The 19622-nt window shown below is 51.6% G+C and overlaps 1 protein-coding gene across 1 annotated transcript in view; it reads left to right on the top strand.

Annotated features, from left to right (window-relative positions):
• Window positions 1-19622, top strand: part of LOC128814333 (gamma-aminobutyric acid receptor subunit gamma-4) — a 36057-nt gene that overhangs the window by 3424 nt on the left and 13011 nt on the right. Inside the window, exons 2-3 of the mRNA XM_053990078.1 lie at window positions 1978-2126; window positions 2333-2400. Of these exons, the coding sequence (XP_053846053.1) occupies window positions 1978-2126; window positions 2333-2400 (217 nt within the window). The remainder of the gene's footprint in view (window positions 1-1977; window positions 2127-2332; window positions 2401-19622) is intronic.

The raw sequence follows: 19622 nt of genomic DNA, 5'->3' as shown, positions 1-19622 counted from the left end.
GGGGGGAAACCAGAAGTCTGAGCAGGGTTAGCTCAGACTGGGTTTGCTCAGCCCCCAAAGGGATGTTTCGGCTTCTGCTGTAGCCTTACAGTTTCTCAGAGGACCGGGATTTTTGGCAGGGCAGGGGGATGTGCAGAGTTCAGTGCTGGCAGGTGACTTCAAGTAAGCTCAGGGGAACACGGAGAAAACGTTTCAGTGTAGCTGCTCCCACTTTGCCAGAGGCAGCCTCCATCACCCCAGGCTCCGGCAGCAAGGGAAAGCAGTTGGGATTGCGTGTCGGATTGCTTTCCCTCGCCCTGAGCCGCGCTGTGGGCACGCGTCCCTCTCTGTTCCTGGCAGGAGCGGGGCCAGCCCCCGATTTGAGCCCTGTGCCACCCTGGGGTGTGCTCCCGGCGGTGCCCTGTGCCTCCTGCAGCTGCCGGGTGCTGCAGAGCTCCCTGCTCGCCCGCGGTTCGGAGGCAGCGCCGCAGCCGGAGCCTGGCGAGAGCGCTGCCTGGCGCTGCTCGGGTGGGGAAGCGCATCCTGACAGCGCTGCTCAGCGCTCCCGAGCACGCTTAGAAAGTGCAGCGCAATCAGACGGGCAGCCGTGAGCTGATGTACCAACACCTAATGCGCGGCGGCAGGCAGCCCCCGGCCCTTGGCGGGGGACACGTCCCGGCCCGGGGAGCTGCGGAGATGCAGAGAGTTTTAAAGCGATTGTGAGAGCGAGTTTTTGTCTGGGTTTTGGAAGAGGAGCGTCTGACAAATGGGCCGCAACGTGTCACTTGAATGCTTTTTCGCCCCCTCCGAGTGCCTCGGCCGGGCTGTGCGTCCCCAGGCGCTGGAGGGAGATGGGGATCCGCGGTGCCTGATTGCACCTGGGAGCTGCGAGGCTCCAGCTGGGAAGTGTCAACACGGTGACAGCTCCCGCTGAGAGACCCTCCCTGTCGCTGGAGCAGGTGACACGCTGGCATGGCAGACGTCGAGGGGGCTGTGCCGGCAGTGGGAGCATCTCTCCCACATATGGCCGTGGCATTCCGGGGACAGCCTTGTGAATGAGCTGCCCAGAGCGGCAGCAGGTGGTTAGAGTTTCCCGGGTGACCGTGTGGACCTAATCTAATTAGACGGCTTAGGAAAACTCCCCTAGGAAAAGGGAGGAGTGCGAAAGGTTTAGAGAGGGCAGGTTTGAAAGGCAGCGAGAGAAGCTGTTGCTAAGTGGATCGTGTCCAAAAGAAGATGGATATGAGCTTCCCTTGCCTGGCTTGGAACTGGGAGATTGGGAAGATGGGACATCCTTAAATGGGAGCTCATGGCACAGGCTGGGGAGGAAGGGTTGGTGAGTGTAGGGAATGGGTTGTGGCAGGTCTTGGCCTGGAGGCAGAGGAGTTTGCATAAGGCTTTAATTTCCAGGGATCTGTGCAGGGCAGATGGCTGGCTTCCTGGCATGCCAGACGTGCAGGATGCCTGCATGGTAGATTAGGACCTCTTTTCTCTGAAATGCATTTATTGCAAATGTGTTGCTCCCCAAAACCACTGTTTTGTCACTGTCTCTTCCCTCAGAGGAAGCCTGCTTCAGGTGTCAGCAGCAGGCAGAGCAGTGGAGGTATTTGAGGTTAACAGGCAGCTCTGGCAGCAGGAGCTGCTGGGTGGGATGAGCAGGGAGGCAGGGAAAGCAGGGACTGCCTCCCACACCTCAGGGATGAGCAGTGTGCCTCCAAAGGGAGCTAAGGAGGAGGTGAAGCACTCCATGCTAGTCTTTCCCACTGGTGGCAAGGCCCCTGCATGTCTGGTGACCCTGAAGTGAGCAAAGGTGCCAGGTGAGTTGTGTCTTCTTAGCAGTGTGGCTGAGAGGAGACCCCTGAGCTGCTCATGCTCTGCCTTTTAGCTGCACTGCATCCTCCTCCTTTGGTATCTCTGAAACACAGCTACTCCCCCGCTCCCAGGGAGTGCCAGAGAGCTGCCACAGCCACGTCCCTGCCCTTTGTCTCTCCTCTCCAGGTGTGAGAGCACAGAGGAATACGATTACGATTACCTCAGCATCAATAAAACCTGGGTCCTCACACCCAAGGCACAGGAGACCGATGCCACGCAGATCCTCAACTCGCTGCTCAAGAACTATGACAACAAGCTGAGGCCTGACATTGGCAGTAAGTGTCCCCTGAAGCTCCCTGTGGTCACAGGTGGTGACCTGACCTGGCCTGGCCGTGTCTTGTCTTTTGCATGCTTTGGTGCCTGCCGGAGGTGGGATTTTTGCTGCGGTAGAGCCACGCTCATCCCAGGCGTTCCCCTTGTCCTCATCCCTCTGCCAGTGCCCTGGCCCCAGCTGATGGCGCCTGTTTTCTTGTCTTTCCAGTCAAGCCCACATTCATCGACGTGGATATCTACGTGAACAGCATCGGGCCGGTGTCTGTCATCCAGATGGTGAGTGCTCGCGTGGCCGCAGGGCGCGGTGTCCCCTCCCCTGGCCCGGCGCTGTGGCAGGCTGTGTCACGCTGTGAGGGTGCTGTTGGCATGAGTGGAGGTTTCCTCTCCCTTGGTGAGAGGTGCTCTGGCCTGCTGGGAGCTGGAAAGACCTGAGCACCATCCCTGGTGAGGAGCAGGGTTCTCGAGGGCCCTCGGTGAGCTCACAGCCCTTCCGTTGTGGGACGATGCTGCTCTTGGGTCTCTGCTGGCAAGAGGTGCAGACGCTTCTGCCTGGTGGCTTTGCCCTCTCCTCCCTGGCAAGTGTGGGGGCACCAGGATACTTAGGGCAAGGTGGAACCAGGGCAGCGTGTTCCAGGAGGACTGAGAGAGGTACCTGGAGGTGGTTTCCATGGCAGTGTGAAACTTGGGTGCCCAGGCCTGGACTGTAGTGCTGAGCAAGGGGAAAGCAGGGGGGCTTCAGCTCCAACGTTTCTTCTTCATAGAGTAACACCTTAGAGAGATGCCCTCCAGGACGGTGACAATTTCTTCTCATGGCTCAGGACCCATCTGTACCAAGAGTTGTGAAAACACTTAACAGAGACACTCTTGGATCAGGGGAGCAACTGTTGACTATTTAATTTTCACAGGAAACTTCCTTTATTATTATTATTTCCCCTGCAAAGTCATCTTTTTTTTCCCTTTTATGGCAAGGAACTGCTGTCAGGTTTTGAAAGACTTCTCCAGTCCACTGAGCAGTGAGATCGAGGGGACAAAAGCAAGATACAGCCAGGACAATTTGGCTTTTTTATTTCTCCCAATGCAAAACAGAACAGGAACAAAACCAGCCGCCTTAAACTGGGAAAAAAAAAAAAAAAAAAAAAAAAAACAAAACCAAAACAACCAACAAAACCCAAGTTCCCAGGATGGGCAAGTTATTTTTACTTTCCCAAGTACAAAATTTCCAAGGAACAAACCCCTCTGGGGATGGAGGGATGGTACAGTAGCTGAGGTACCAGTTCCACTCCAAGGAGCATTTTGAAGCAGCCCTTCTGGCCGGCCAGCACCGAGGGAGGATGTGCCCCCTCACGAGCCACCAGATGGGCACCGGCCACGCGCTCGCTCCACGGTGAGGGCACCATCAGGAGGCCCAGCAGGAACGGCCTCGAGGCTCAAAATTTCCTTGCATTGCTCCAGCATGCCTGGTCTCGAGGAGAAGAGCCACAGCCCGAGCTGTGTGGATGTCACCCCCTGCCACAAGCGCCTGCAGCCCATGGGGTGTGAGGCCAAAGTGACACAAGAGCAGCAGTGCAGGGGCTGGGTGTGCTCACCCTCCAGGTGAGCCTGCAGGTAGAGCACAAGGGTCATGTTACAGCTGGCTGCTCTACCTGCTTTGTGCTGCTCAAGGATGTGCCAAGAAACCCACACAAAACCCAGAGCGCGTCCTCATCCTTCTCTTTCCCTCTCATCCGTTCCCACCACCCTTTTCCAGCCCTGCTGGAAGCTCTGCTCCCCTCGCTGTCACGGGAGCACTGCAGAGCTGTGCAGCAGAGAGTGGTTTCTAAAATCCAGTCTACATCCAGAGTTCATCTTTCTTCCTAAGCAGGGATACTGCTGCTAGGCTGGTTTCCTAAGAAACACAGCTTATGCCATGGTGATGGGGATGTGGGAACGTACGCGCGTCCATCCCAGGCTTTCAGGATTTTGGATCTGCTGGGCTAGCACCAGCCATAAATGGCTGCAGGTACAGGAGCTTCAAGCACATTCAGTATCTCTGGTATTTTGGGGAAAACAAGATGCCAGGCAGTGACAACAGCCGCCCCCACCAAGGGGAAAAGCTGTTGTGTGAACTCAGCCCTTACTAGAGGCCAGGAAATCATGTAGGAGAGCTCAAGCCATGTGTTCAGCTCTTTCTAAGAGTCAGCAGAAGCTTTTTCTCTTTGTGAAATGGGGCCCCACAAGTGCACAGGACCCCTGGGGCTGCTGGCACTTGGAACTGCCAGCACCTGCAGAGCTGTGCTGGGGAAGCTGCTGCCATGGGGCTGATCCACCCCTCTGCAGCCTTCCCACCTGAGGAAGGGATTGCTGTTTGTGGGAACAGCCGGGAGCTGCTCAGGCAGGGAGGAAACTGCTCAGTGTGGATAATTTTGAGAGGTTTTTTTGCATCAGTCACAACTGGCTGTGCTGTCCCTCTGAAGTGCCTTGGTGCTGCCAGTCCAGGGGTTCCTGCGGGGTCCCAGCAGTCACCTGTGATCTTGAGACACCTCCATATGACACCCAGGCAGACTCTCCAGGGATATCTCTCCTTCCTTGTTCCCTTAGGTAACTTCTTAATCTTGAACCTGTGATGCCCTTGAACTTTGAAACCTTTTCCCATGAGGTTGAGGTGATATTAAAGGTACTGAGGGCAGCTAGACCCAGGTCTCAAAGCCTCAGATTTCTGCTATCTGTACCCTGTATACTTCCCCCTGCTCATGGGAGAGGCTGCATCCTGCTCCATGGTCTCCTGAAGCAAGAGGAAAGGGCAGTGACAAAGCTGCCACAGTGTCACCTCTAGACTTGGCTGCTTCACCCAGTTGTTTGGTGTTTGCTTGCTTTTCCATGCTGATGAAGTGAATTAAGGCATTCTGTGGGTCGTGCCAGCCCCTGGCAGGCTGGCATCAAACACATGATAGATGGTCTGTGCTGGGGACATGTCATTCCCACTCTGTCCCTGTTGATACAGCTTCTCCTAACCTGAGAACCTCTGCCCTCTGCCAGCTGCCAGGCCCATCCCACGTGCCTCATCTTGCCTTTTTCCCGTGCACAACCTGAGGAAATGCACATTTCCAAGGCAAGGGAGCTAGAATTTGTCTCAGAGCTAGATCTCTCTTGAGCCCGTGGTGACATTTCACTCTGCCACAGACAGAGAGGCTTGTGCAGGCTGGAAGGTCCACTGGAGGGGAAATGTCCCATTGATCTCTTTTAGGTGCATTGCCATGACAGTGCCTTACGTAAATATTTCTCTCGTAGGCTGTGTAGAAGACAAAAAACCAAGTTCTGCTTTTAAGAGACACAGCAGAATCGCTATGGTTTTTAGCTTAGCCCACTGTGGCCTATAAATCTGCAGCTGAAGGCTACAGCATGGCCTGACATGCTGCTGGAGTAGAAGGCTCCATCTTCAGCAATCTGCTTTGAATCCTGGTCTCCTGTGATCCCCTGCTCGCCCTCAAAGGGTTAATGTCTCACTGCTGTCTTCATCCTGCTGGTGCTCTGTCAGGGATTGGAAGCTGGTCCTGCGTAGCCACTGCCCAGCCTCCAAATGATAAATCACGTCAGGATACAAAACTGATTCCGGTCCTTAAAAATGAATAGGTGATTTGAAAATGCCCTGTGCTGGGTGTGAATTCTGCGTCTCCCTCATCAATCACTTGTCACAAATAACATTAACATTCAGGAGTCAGCAGAAGGTGGGCAGCTTTGGAGCAGGAAGAAATGTAAAGTGATTTCCTGATATCTTTTGTACACCAGAATGGCAGTCTTGTCTCCAGTTTAGGTGGCTGAGCAGGTTTTATTCTGAAAAATATTCAGAATATTCTATTCAGATTTTATTCTCTCTTCCCTGGGGAAAGGATGCTCTGTGCTCTCCAAGGAAAATGTGGCAGTGACCAGAAGCAGAGCTAGAAGATGGTTCAAGGATAGGAAGTGGGACAGGGGGAAAAGTGGCACAATCAGGTCCCACAGCTCTTTACTCCATTCACTGCGTGGACTGGGATTTCCTCCCCAACCCCATGAGTCTTTGGGTGGGATTGGGGCACTTGGCACTTCTCAGGGTGGTGGAAACCTGTGTTTACAGGGAAGGATGCACTGGACATGAGGCCCTCCAGAGCTCTGGCTGCCACTGAGCACTGGCCAGCAGCCCCTGGTGCCAAATGAGTTATACCCACAGGGCTGCAGCTTCCCAAGCTGTGTCTGGAGCTGGATGCCCATTTTGATTCCCATGAACACAGTGTTGAGGTGTCCCTGGCTTATCAGAAGCTCAGCCTGATGCAAGGAGCCACCTTCCTTCTCCAAGCATGTTTGTGGGAAGAGGTGCCAGGGAGGAGACTTTGGGTTCAAATTTTTCGCTGACTGGTTGTTTGCTGGAGGGATTTGCTCCTGGTTTTGTTTTGTAATGGCTTTATTGCTATAGATTACAGCTTTAACTGGTGTCAAGGGCACCTAGAGCTCTGGATCACCTTCCTTTAGGGATGCTTAACTCTCAGGAAATGATGCTGTAGAAGTAAAGCGGGTGCCAGCTATTGGGGCTGAGTGTCTTTCAGTCCTGAGGATGTCCCTGAAGTGTCCGTGAGGGACAGCATGAGTGAGAGGGGGACATGTGCTTCTGTTCTGAGCCCAGGGATGGAGCAAGTCTTGCCCAGAGCTTCTCAGATTCCTCCCAGAGGCCAGAGCTGAATGTCCTTTTCTTCCTTTCTTACACAAAACCAGGCGTGAGGCTCGAGGGGCCAAAGACTGAGAGCATGGTCCAGACACTGTGGTAGCCTCCTGGCAAAGGTGAATGGAGACATTTCAGCCACCCAGGAACCTGCCTTGGTTACCTGCTTCAGGTGTCTGGGATCAGAGGCACTGCACTAAGGGCTGGTTTGGGGGCTCAGGACTCCCCTGTTTGCTGTGTGTGAGGAGATGCCCTTGTGTGCCAAATTTTGTAGCAAAACAGAACGACAGCTCTTCTGCTGGTGTTGTACACCACCTCAATCTCATTACTTAATGATAATAAAGATGGAAAGAGCAAAATTGGCCTCCGTCATTCACCAGGGGCCGGATTCTGCTGCCTCAGAAGTGCCTGTGATTTCCAGTGGGGTTTCTGAGCTCCTATCTCAATTGTTACAGCAAATTGTTTTCTTATCTCTGCCTGTGAGTGGGGGGTTGGAACCTGAAGAAGGTGATATGTCCAAATACAAGTGCTGGCTTTTCCCCCCTTGCCTCTCTAGGAAGGAGAAGCTGCACGCTCTGAAATTCATAATGCTCTGCTTGGCTACATTAGTAACCTGCATTAGATACACTCACAAAACTGAGGTTGAAGCATGTATTTTCCCACATCTGGAGTACTGCAGAAAGCATTTAATAGATTTGCACGTAGGGTGCATTTGTGGAAATACTGTGAAAAAGGGGGAGGGAGGGAAGAGGGAAATGTTTTTCCGTTATCAGCTGATGAATAATTAATTTACAAACATTGTCTTGTTAAATATAAATTAAATCCTCATTTGACACACTTTATAATTTAGACGTATAAGCCCAGCATGAATGAAGAGAACCCCCCACTGACTCCTTTCATGTAAATCCCGAGGAGGCAGGGAGGGAGGCTCGGCTTTCAAAGTTAAAGCTGACAAGGGGTAGTGCTTCGGAAGGGGGCTGATGCGACAGAGAAGAGCCTGGGGACCTCGGGCACTTCATCTCGGCTCGTGGGGAGATGGCTGAGCGGGCCAGGGAGGCAGTGGGTGTGTGCAGAGCCCTTCTCCAAGCATTGCTGCTCCGCACTCGGAGCTCTGGATCGCGGCTCCCGGAGCGCAATCCCCGCCTTATCGGAGAGTGCAGCGAGGCAGCAGCTGCTTGAGAACGGCTGAGCTCCCCCAGCAGCAGGAGCAGAGACCCCCGAGAGGGGAGCAGGGCTCTGCAGGAGCTAAGCCACCCTTGCGGAGAGCCCTGGGGCAGCTGGAGGCTGGGGAAGCTCAGCCACATCCCAAAAAGTGCTCTGCTGGGAGGCAGCTCGTGCGACAGCCCTGGGTGACAGCCCCGCTGTCCCGCTGCAAGGCTTGGGTTAATTCCTTCCTTCCTTCCTCCCTAGAAGACGGTGAAACCAAGACCAGTAATAATTGTCTGGCTCTGAGGAACACTTAAGTCTTGATTATACTTAGCTTTGGCTGCTTTGGAATAAGTAGGAAGGAAATGAATTGAAAATGGCACGCTGTTTAAAATGCTCGGCTGTGTTCCTCTGGAGCACAAGATAAGCCTATAGGTAAAGGAAATTTGCTACCTCCCCCCTCCTTTCCTGATAATAATAGGTTCCAGCAGTTGCACAGCACTTCTCAAGTGAAAGGACTTCAAAATCCTTCACAAATCATCTGTCTGGGAGGCAGTAGCCCAGATGCACCCACTTCAGGGTGGATTGCAATGCCTAAAGCACGCTGCAGTGCTCTGCCAAGGATTGCATGCTCTCCTTGGCCTGCCCGGCGTGCAGCGAGAGCTGGCCATCAGCACAACCCTGCTGAGGTTCTGCAGGACACACTCATGGGCTAGGCTGGCTTTTGGTCCCCAAAAACCATGTGTAGCACAGAAATTTAAAGTGTTGGGAGATGGGTGTTGTTCACTAACAGCCCCAGCGCTTTTTCTGGCTGTTGTTTTCCATGGCTGAGTGCCGGCTCGGAGCTGCCGGAGCCGGTGCTGCATTTATTGTGTCTTCACAAACCCTCGTGTGCCTGGAGAGTGCTCCCATCTCCTGATTCCCCGATGTTCAGGAGCAGTCACTGTCCCTCATGCTGGTGCTCACACAGCAGTGAGGTCAGGTACAGGAAGGGCAGCAGCCCTCCTCACGAAAAGTTTGTCTTTCCCTATGAAACCCCCCCCCCAGGCCACTGAGAAATGACACCAACCACGTGTGACTTGTGGGACAAACCATGGGCTGCTACAAAAGGTCTAATGAAATAAATAAGTTGCTCCCATCCTAAACATAACCCAAGAGCTTCCAGAATTGTCAAAGTTTGCTTCCAAAATGGAAAAGAGCTGACTTATTCACGATGAATAATTCAGCCAGCTCCTTTTATTATCCAGAACATACACGAATCCCCTCCAGATATTTTCTGTGTGACATCCATGTTGGTATTTTATTTACAGGCTGTGCAGAAAACTCGAGGAGTCTGTTATCAGGGAAGACGAGTGAAAAGCTGGAGGTTTGCATGTGAAATTTGGAGCTAAATAAAACCTGAAATCTGGACAGTGGCCTCCTGGGGGCAGGGAAAGTGCTTTTCCTCGGAGACATTTCTGGAGAGCAAAGCCCTAAAGTTAATTAACATCTGTGCTCGCAGCCTGGTGCTAAATGGGGAATGTGGCTGTACTTAAAGGTTTCTTAAACTGCAGCATCAGTCCTGGCACACCGGTGCCTCCCGCAGCCCGCAGTTGGGGCAGCCTCTGGCCTCGGGCAACACGGGATAAATCAACATCCATAATGAAGTAATCGGCTCTTGCAAATTCCTTCACGGATCCCATTTCCGCCCTTCTGCTGGCAGGAATGACTCAATCCCTCATTCATTTCGTGCCAGCCTTTGGAGAAAACTCGCATTTCTTCAGCTGGGCTGAATGCAGAAGGGATTTGTTCGCCCTGAACCTTTGCAGGCAGCTTGGGAAGGATGCTTCCAGTGCGTGCTTCCCAAGGAGCCACTGTGCTCGCTGTACCTGACCTGAGAGCATTAATTCCTCACCCTTACCCACAGAAAACCTTTCCTACACTCTGGGGTCACAGCAGCTGCACCCGGTCCCCCTTTCCAGAGCTTTCTGCCAGCAGCGGGGCTTCCTGCTTGTTGAAGGGCCACAGCGACACCTTTCCAGTGACCAGGGGTGTCCTTACTGGGGTCTGGCCCAGGCTGGAGGGGTGTCCCTGCCCTGGCCACCCTAGCTGCTGGCTCTCAGCTTGGCAGGGCATTAAAAGAGGCTCTGCTGTGATCCAGAGGCTGCACTGCTGCAGGGTGGGCACGCAGCCTTGCCCGCTGCACTGGAGGGGATGCGAAGCACGGCTGGTCAGAGCCCAGCCAGCCCTGCAGCTCCCCAGGCTGTGCTCATGGACAGGGCAGGAGGCCTGTGTGTGATCCAGCTACTGATCCGTGCTCTGACCCTCATTAAATTGATTCTTCCAAGTCAAAGGGAGAGTGCTGCTGTGTCAAATTTGAAAGATATATAGACTCTGAGCTGTACCAATAGTTGTCACTCGGTGGGCTGAATGATTTTTAAGGCAGAGTTGATTTATCTGAACTGAAGGCCATAGATGTCTCTGCAGGAGAGGATGGGATATTTCAGGTGTGTGAGAATCAAGTCCAAGAGCTGGTCAGAGGCCAGGGTTTGAGACCAAGGCTTCTGGTCTAGGGCAAAGAGCAGCATCATAGGAGAGATAGGCTCATTCTCCCCTCCCACTTGGGACAAATAGCCAGAATTCTTCAGCATTTCCAAGGAGAAATGGGTTCAGGGACAATCAAAACATTTACATTTAGTTTCATCAGATTGTTTTGATTTGCTCTTCATATGGTGATAAATTCTGTCCTGCATAAGTAAAGCAAGAAAATGAGTATTTGGAAATAAACGTCAAAGTGAAGTGCATCAACTAGATAAGGGTAAAACGAAATATTGTGTTAGCTTACTGAAGAAAAAGAAGTTTTGAATGAAACTATAAGGTTGAGATAATTCATTTTAGGATTTGACAATTTTAATTTATTTTGAGCAAAACACCTTTTTTTTTTTTTTCCAGTAGAAATCAGTTCTATTTATTTCCTGCATTCCCAGATGAAGCCATCCTACCATTTCCCTTAAAAGGCTGCTGTGAAATCTGCCTGCTATAAATGTGTCACAAAATGGAGACCATTTCTGAGAATTCAGTGGTTGTGGGTGACCACAATCAATATGTTTCAAGGACCTCTTCATGCCTCGGTGCCGAAAGCAGAATATTCGATTATTGCATGCCATCTCCACGCACAGGAAGGGTTTAATTGCCCGTGGTACAAATTGAAAGCGAGAAGCGAGAATGAGCCTTCCTGGGGCTTTGCTTCTCCTCACATCTTTTCAAATTGCCTCGGTGTCCCTGTGGCTCCAGCTTGGTGAGATGTGGTCAGTGAGTGGGCAGGTGGACACTGCAGCCCCTTCACAGCAGCGCTGCTGACTGCCCCACCAGCTCCCAGTTCCCAGCTTGCCAAAGCCCCAGAGGGGTCCTGCTGCCTGCTTGGGGCACTGTGGGTGGGGGAATAAAGGGGCACGGTGGCTGGAGACCCTGGCATAAGCCTTGTGTGTCCATCCCCGTGTCCAGAGAGCTTCATGGTGAGGATTTGTGTCTTTGTTCCCTGACCTGCAGTTGGCCAGGAATGGCTCCAACCATCTGATCATCTTTGTTCAACAGGGGAATTGCAGGTGGTGGTAAAGGCTCCCCCCAGGCAGATGCCCGTGGGAGGTGTGAACCAAAACACTTGGGAGTGTGGGTGGGGGAACACCTTGTCTCCATGTGGCTGGGGAGCAGGGGAGGTCAGAGTGGGGATTCTCCAAATGTTGGAAGCTTTGTTTCTGACAGTTCCCCTCAATCAGCTTCTCTCTCCCTCCACATTTGCCACCTGTGATGCCTCCCACACCAGACTGTGGCCTTTAGTCTGTCATTCTCCTCCACAGTCACCCAAAGCCACCTTCGTAGTGTTGTAAAGGCAAGGAGAGGAAGCAGAGCAGCAGGGCAGAGGAGTGGGAAAAGCTTCAGGGAGTTAGGTTGGTTGTTGCTACGGCCATAGGAGCGAAGTTAAGATGCTAACTGGGTGATCTTCATTTGGTTCTTGAAAAGAAAAGCTGAAGGCAGAGAGACCTGTAACAGTCAAGATAAATAATTTCCTTCCATGACCTGGCATGTCCAGGGACTGCAGCCTTAGTCTCTCACGTGACTCTGTACCTCGTGAGAAGGCACAATGGACCTGGTTCCTCTCTCTGGACCAGCAAGAGGAGGGATGAAAATACCTTGGTATTGCTGCTCTCACAAAAAGCCAAAGCCAAGTCCGGGTGCTGGAATTTGGTAAGGAGCAGTTAAAGATGTGCTGTGCAGCTCCTGGGACCATTGGACTAAGCCAAAGATCCCAAATTGTTTGGTTTCTTTCTGTGTATGATTCTGGGATATACAAGATCTGCCAGAGTATTTCTTACACCGCTGTGTAGAAAACTGAGCCTTGACCTTTTCCACCACTTCCCAAAGATGTTCTAAAGTCACTGAGGGGAGCTGGGGAAGGTCAAGTGGTGGTTGAGTCTCAAAGGAGACATCTACAGCAGGCAGAGACTGTACAAAACAGTTGGGAGCTGGAAAAAAAAAGGCTGGGAATATTGATCCCTTGTTTCTGAGGAGAGTGGTTTGCACCCACCAGGTGCCATGGGAAGTGAGCAGCCCTCAGGAGCAGAGCTCAGCAGCCAGGGGTGGTGACCTGACTGCCAAATGTCCTCCTCGCTTGGTCTGAAGTGTGGATGTCTGCCAGGAGAGGGGAATCAGCTGGCCTGGTAACCCTGCTGCAACTGCATCCCGCTGCTTTGCCCTCCCAGTGCCCAACAGGGGAGGCAGAGAGAAATTGTTCTTTTTTTGTAACCCGATTCGTTTCTCCCAACTGCTTTCCACAGCCTGGTGCTCCCTTGAAATCTCATTAGGGCTGGGCTGTGATTGTGTGGAGGCTTGAAAAGAAGAGCTGCAAAAGGAAAAACAAAATGAGGCAGAGAGGAGGACTATCAAGGAACTGGCAGGGCAGGAAGAGAGAGATGGTAAGCACAGCAAGGGGGCATGAGAGACAACATGAAACAGATTTCCTTGAAAGAGTTGGTGAAGCAGAGTACACTGTTCCCATCTCCTTCTTCACCTGGGGCCGGGAGAGAACAGGGTCAGGAGTGAGGATCTCTGCAGAGGGAACAAACTGCTCCCCTTTTGTGAAACTTTCTCAGATGTTTTGAATGTCTTTTTTCACCTTGAGGGTGAGAATTAGACAGGGATTTATACAGGTGGTTTTTCTCCTGGCCAGTGCAGGCATTTCCATAGCACGGGTGGCATCCCAGGGACTTGGGTGCACTGTGCTTTCTCAGACCCAGTTCTGGGCTCTGCTGGATCCTCCACCCTCTCAAGTGCTGCCAACAGAGGTGGTTTGACAGAGCTCAGTGCTTGTTGGTAGTGAGTGCTTCTCCTGGAGCAGGGCTGCAGCAGCTGCTCCCCCAGTCCTGGGCAGAGCTGGACTGCCCATCCCAGTGTTTCATTTTAGTCACAGTGGGTGGCACGGGAATGGGAAATGCAATTAAAGAAACTCCAGCTTCTCATCTGAATCTTGTCAAGCTGTCCTGGGGGAGCGATCCCGGGGAGTTAATCGTATGCAGTCAGAAGGTTTGTCTTGCAGCCCTTCCCAAGGAAATTTCCTTTTGTCTCCTCAAACACCCACCCCATGAGCCAGAAGGACAGATGAACAAGAGCACCTGCCCAAAGTGCAAAATATTCTCCTCCAGTTATCCTATGTGCTTCCATCCTCACCTCTTCTCTTTCCCCACCTGATTTCTTCATCTGCACAAAGTTCCTTTAACATTGGAGGGAGCAGTTAAGCATTTAGCAGTGAGGTGTGACATGAAGACAAGACTTTGGACAAACCTGGCTTTGCTCTGCCCAGGTATTTTCCAGAGATTGTGGAAACTGGGCTGCATCTTTATTTGCATCAGAAGGTGCTTTCCACCCAGGGCAGGTCCTCTCCTGAGAGTGGAGGAAAAAAAATCAAGCTAAAAGGAGGTGGTTCCTTCCTTGAGGTGCTTTGCATAATATTTCAGTGAATTGTTCAGTACCTTCCCCTTTAATCAATTCTGCCCCATCTGCATAGAGATGTCCACATCTCTGCCTTTTCAGTAATAACCTCATCAGGGACAGTGCAGACAGACTTGTGCTTCTGCAAAGCAGAGTCTGGCTGATGTCATGTCTCGCCTCAAGGACTTTCCTCAGTCCTCTGGGTAATGGCTTTTAACAGATGCTAAAACACACACGTGTAGGTCTTGTGCCCTGTGCCAGCCCGTGTCCCCATGGAAAGAGGAATGGGCACCCTGGGGCTGCCTGGGAGGAGATAACATCAGTGCAGGGCAGGAAGGATGGCACAAGGGAACATCTCTGAAGAAAGACTTTGGGGTGGTTGGCTGTCAGGAGTGTAAAACCTGCATTTTAGATGTCCCCACCTGCACATCCATGGCAGCAGGAAGGAGCAGAGGTGTGGGGGAACAGGCAGATGGGGCTCTCAGAAGGCAGCACAGTTTTGAAAGCCCTGTCCAGTTCCCATCTGCCAGCTCCAGGGGTGAGCAAGCCATGACTGGGGGAGTTTGCAATCGACAGAGCAGCATTTCTAGCATGACTTGTTTGACAGCTCCTGGCACGAGCACAGGACATGGAGATGGTTTTTAATAGCACGTTTGTATTATAAAAAGAACTCTGTTTCAACTGAGATTCCCTGGACAGAGGCGAAAGACATTCAGGCAAGGACAGCACTGTCGGTGTTGCTGCAGAAGTGAAACAGATGGGAAGTTCAGTGTGTCACCTTGAAAACACAGATCATCACAGCTCTGCTCCTGCTGTCCTTGAGAGCTCCCCCAGTCACTCCAGCACCATGTTCAGAAATCTCTCTGGGGTCTGATTTCGAGGGAAGAGGACCTTGGAAGTGGAATTAAACTTATATTTGCATTCTTTTCATCTTCGTGTTGGAGAGACAGATCTTGCCCAGAGCAGGGCCATGGAGGTGGCCACAAGTGAGGTGTCCCACTCTAGTAATGGCAGAACTGGGAGAAGCCTGGCACTGCCCAGCCAGTCCCTGGAGTGGTGGGTGTCAGGCACAGCACGTGCTGTTGGTACCTGTCCCCTCTGCTGGCTGCCCTCTCAGGGCTTGCACATGTCATGCCCAGCAGCACCTCCCTGCCCACCAGCTGTGGGGACAAGAAGTGGTGCATTCAGATGTCAAGATCATTCTAAAATAATTACCTTATTTTGGTTATTTATTTAGTCCTGAAGGCATCTCCAGACTTTTTACTATTGTTGAATGTGTTCCCTGGGATGTGGAGCACATGTGTGGTGCAACCCAGGATTTGTCTGAGATGTTTGCAGGCTGGGAGGGTGTGTGGGGTGTCCTGGAGAGAAAAATTCTCATCTGGGCAGAGCTGTGGGGGTGTGGACATGGTGAGCACACAGCCTTTGAAAAAAACCACCCCATTTCTGGGTCTCCTCCAGGAAAGAACTGAGAATTTCCTGAATTGCAGCATCCCTAAGAGTTTGCCTGTGACAAACTTTGCTTTGCTTGGCTGCGTGATTGACAGCAGGGACACATCACATTCACGTCAGAGCACCTGAAATGCTGTCCCTGCTTCCCAGGAAAGCAGCCTGCTTTATTGGCCTGCAGCGAGGGATTTGCTTGGAGGTGAAGAGGGAGGGGAGCTCTATGAGTAAAAATGAATATCAGAACAATGAAAGCTAGAAAGTGACTGTCTAGGATATTAATCTCTCAGCCCCACTGTTATTTAGGATTTTTCACTGAGTATTCTGAGTTGGAAAAGACTAAACGATCTCTGCAGCAGAGGAAAACTGAGGAAGGTGTTTCCAGGTCTCTGAGCCCTTTGTTCAGAGGTTTTCTTGTTGCTGTTGAATACAAGTGAAGTTGCAAAAACCACATTTAAATACTTCATTTTATCCTCATTTAGGAGGCCATCTACGACATGTTCATCTCATGGCTTTGCTCCTCTCTTTGGCATTTGGCAGAAAGCTGAGCTCTTAACACAGAAAAAGAAGCTCATAAATGGAACAGAGGAACCACAGGGTCTTAGCCCCTCTGAATCCCACTAATTGCACTCTTGAGAGGGGTCAGCTGAACTGAACACACAAACTTGATAAAAGCCATTTGAAAAGGATGCTTTGGCAGAGCCCAGCTGTGCTTATTTGGTGTGGAAGGTAACCTGAAAACACACACTGTTCACTTCAAGTCTTGTCATGCAAACCCCGTGAGTTTAAGCTGTTGTTCTGAAACTCAGTAGCACTAAATTACATTTGCTCTGAACCCAGGGTGGAACTTGGTCCAGAGCAGAGTTCCTAAAGCCAAATCTGACGGGAAATATGGGCTGATTCCCCATGTGTGAGGGCAGAGCAGCAGAGATAACCCAAGGAGCAGGCCTCAGGGTAGCACACGAGGCCAGCTCCCAGCTCTCCCGTGCTGGTGACAGGCTGATTTCTGAACAAATCACTTTTCTTTTGGATTGAAAATGTTTGGGGTTTTCTTAGAAATGACTTTTCACACAGCAAGGTCATAGCTTTTGAAAACTGAAAGGGTTTGAGAGCGCAATAAAATCTTTTTGTTGTTACTTTTTTTCCTCCCAATATGAAATACCCCTATCAGCTCCCCATCCTTTTATTTCCTTTCATTCAAATGCTCTTTTACCGAACACCATTCTTGCCATTAAATGTTTTCAGGTTATGCCATTCTCTGGAACTGTGTTTCCACCAGCGTCTGTGCTGCCCACATGAGGAAAGCCAGGGCTGCTCAGGGATGTGCTGCAGTGCCAGGTGGTGACAGTGCCCCAGGGCCAGCAGGGACATGCTGAAGGGCTGGGCTGGAGCACACTCAGCAGCAGAGGCAGCCCTGCAGGGCATCCCTTAGCACGGGACAGACTCACGTGACAGTATTTAGGGTAGGCAGCCCTCTGGGTTTGCCTCGTGGGGAGCTTGATTTATTATTTCATGACTGAAAGTTGACGTAATATTGCATGTGTGCCAACATGTGTGTGCTACCCCACGTGTGATCCAAATGGTGTGGCCAAACTGTTAAAGCAATTCCTCCTTCCTTCGTTAGCTCCTTCTGTTAAAAACACTAAAAATGCCTGTGCCTTCACAGAGACGCTAACAACCTCCATGTGCTGCACAGCAGATGGTACAGTAATGGTGGGGGCGTATTTTACAATAACCCTTTTCCACATGGGGAAATCGAGGCATTGAGAAGCCTCTTTCTAATGGCTGAGTGTCAGGGGCAGGGAAAAGCTACAGGGGAGCAGGAGATCGAGAAACAGTGCCCTGAGTTTTAGGGGCTGAGCTCATCCTGCCCAACTCCAGCTACTCAGCTTTGATCAGTGGACTCTCCCAAGGTCAGGAAGAGTAAGAGGTATTTCCAGAACACAACTTGGACTGCTTCATATTGAGATCCCCCTCCAGAAGTCCCTACCTCCCCCCCCCCCACCAAAGGCTGTAGGAAACTCGTGGTCAAACACCTCCTGTTTTAACCACCTTGGCAGATGCCTACAGCCAAGTGGGATCTCAGTAACGCGCAGAGAGGGCTCTGAGCACCATCCCAGAGCTGATCAGTGCAGAAGCCCAGCCACGCAAGGTTCCTCAGCATCACTGGGGATTCCTGATGGGAATGGGCGCTGAATTCTTCAGGAGCTGTTGTGGTTTACCCCCAGTGGGCAGCTCAGCCACACAGCTGCTCACTCACTTGGAGGAGGAAGTTGGAAGGGTGAAAGTCCTCCCAAAGGCCAGAGCACTTTTGTGTAAATCTTGCCTCAGATAATTCTGAAAGAAAATACATTTGTAAATGCCAGAATTTCCCAATGGGCTCCCTACAGAGAGGCAAGGGAGCCAGCTCAGCTCCCAAGTTCTGCCTCGTGAGTAGCTGTGCTAATAATAGCCACTGAAATGAGATCAAACCACAGGACAGTGACAATAACAGCTCAGATTTTTCAGAAGATCTGAATGACTTGTGCACCACACCTTTTGCAAAGGCTGGCTATGAATGGCTCAAGAGGAGCTCTTTAATGCTGATCCCTCCTGAAAATCTGGGCTTGACAACAAATGCTGAGCCCCTGGGATAGCTGACCCTCCACTCTTCCAGGGTGTTAGCATTGATTATCCCAGACTTGAGTGCTGAACTTTAAGGCAGGACACAACTGAGCAGCCATCCAGAAGTGAGATGTCACCAGCAACTCCAGCTGGGAGTTAAACACTGATAGTGACATCAAACATGAATTTATCACTGCAGTTTTTGTTGCTTTCTCCTACACCAGAGATATAACTTAGGAGGAGCTATGTAAACTCACATGTACTCAAACGGGGTGTGCAGTGATGGGGGAGAATATGTCAAATATTGTGCTATTTTGGCCCCAGCATTGCGCCAGTGCTACTTTTATTTCACATTTTTACATGTCTCCATCACCACATACCCTATGTCCAAGCAGTGCCTGGTGTGATCCAGCACATTCAGGTGCTGGGATGGGCTCTCCCAAGCCCCTGGGTCTGGGCAGTGGCCATGCCTGTGCACTTGGCCTGAGGGCTGCTGCTGTCCTTACCTCTGTGTCTGCTCGTGTCTGCTTTGAATGAACTGTGGAGGCAAAGCCACCCCTCTGACCGTGCTGCACCTGTCCCCATTCTCCTCAGACATCCATTAGGACCCTGTCCCTGTCACCTTTGCTCATCCCCATGTCCAACCCGGGTGGAGCATCAGCCCGGAGAGTGACTCGGCTGTCTGATGGCAAAAGCTCTTCCCTCACCACCTCATTCCTATGCAGGGGACATGTTGGGGACCCATCGCTCCTCTCTGCTGGCCGCCAGGGGAGCGAGGGCGAGGAGGATGAAGTGGGGCCCGTGCTGTGCCCTGCCCTGCCCGCCCCCCGCAGGACACGCTGTCCGAGGGAGTGCTGCGGCTATTTTAGCAGCACGGCTGGAGGAGCCGGCTCTGAACCAGCAGCGAGGGCAGCGCGGGGAGGATGTGCTGCAGTCATAAAAATTCCACCGAGATAAATCAATAGAGGGAGGAGGAGAGTGAGAGGGAGGGATGGCAAAGTCAGACTTTCTTCATCTGTGCACACAAAAGAGAGGGAGGCAGTGGGGGTCATGCAGGTTCAACAGGAGTGAAAGGGACCAACAGTTTCATCAGGAGCTACCAGGAGCAGGTGACTAACTGGTGGAACTGGATCTGGGGTCTGGTTCAGACAGCTGCTGAGTGCCAGACTTGTTCCTGCATGGCATTAATTAGCACCTTCTCAAGCAGGCTGAAAGGGAGTTTAAGGAGCAAACGGAGTTGAAGCAGTGAGCAGCAGAGTGGTGGGCTAATGGTGTGGGCTACTGCGAGTCCAATCCAGGCAGGAGCTGCCTCTCAGAACTGCCAGTTATCCATGAGCTAGGACACACTCTCTTACCAAAACTGGAGGTCCTTATTACAGTGGAAAATCTCTCTTCTGTCAGTGAAAAAAGACTCATGATGTTTAACTGGTTGCACCCAGAGCTGGGACCATGCAGCCCCAGCTTTCTTTTCTGATCTCCAGCAAGGAGTATCCACCCAAGGACCCAGAGTGCTCTGAGTTTTCATATGAACCCTTTGCAGTGTAAGTCCTGTAGCAAGGGATTTATGCACAGCACTACTATTGCTCTCTGTACAAATTAGGTGTGTGGAACAGGACTGGGCTGTACCCCAATAAATAACAGAAAGAGCTGTCTGCTTGCCTTCTCTGCT

The sequence above is a fragment of the Vidua macroura genome, chromosome 14 (assembly GCF_024509145.1).
Source record: "Vidua macroura isolate BioBank_ID:100142 chromosome 14, ASM2450914v1, whole genome shotgun sequence".
Classification (NCBI taxonomy): Eukaryota; Metazoa; Chordata; class Aves; order Passeriformes; family Viduidae; genus Vidua; species Vidua macroura.
Note: the sequence above shows the minus strand (reverse complement) of the source record. Positions and strands in the feature narration are given on the sequence as shown.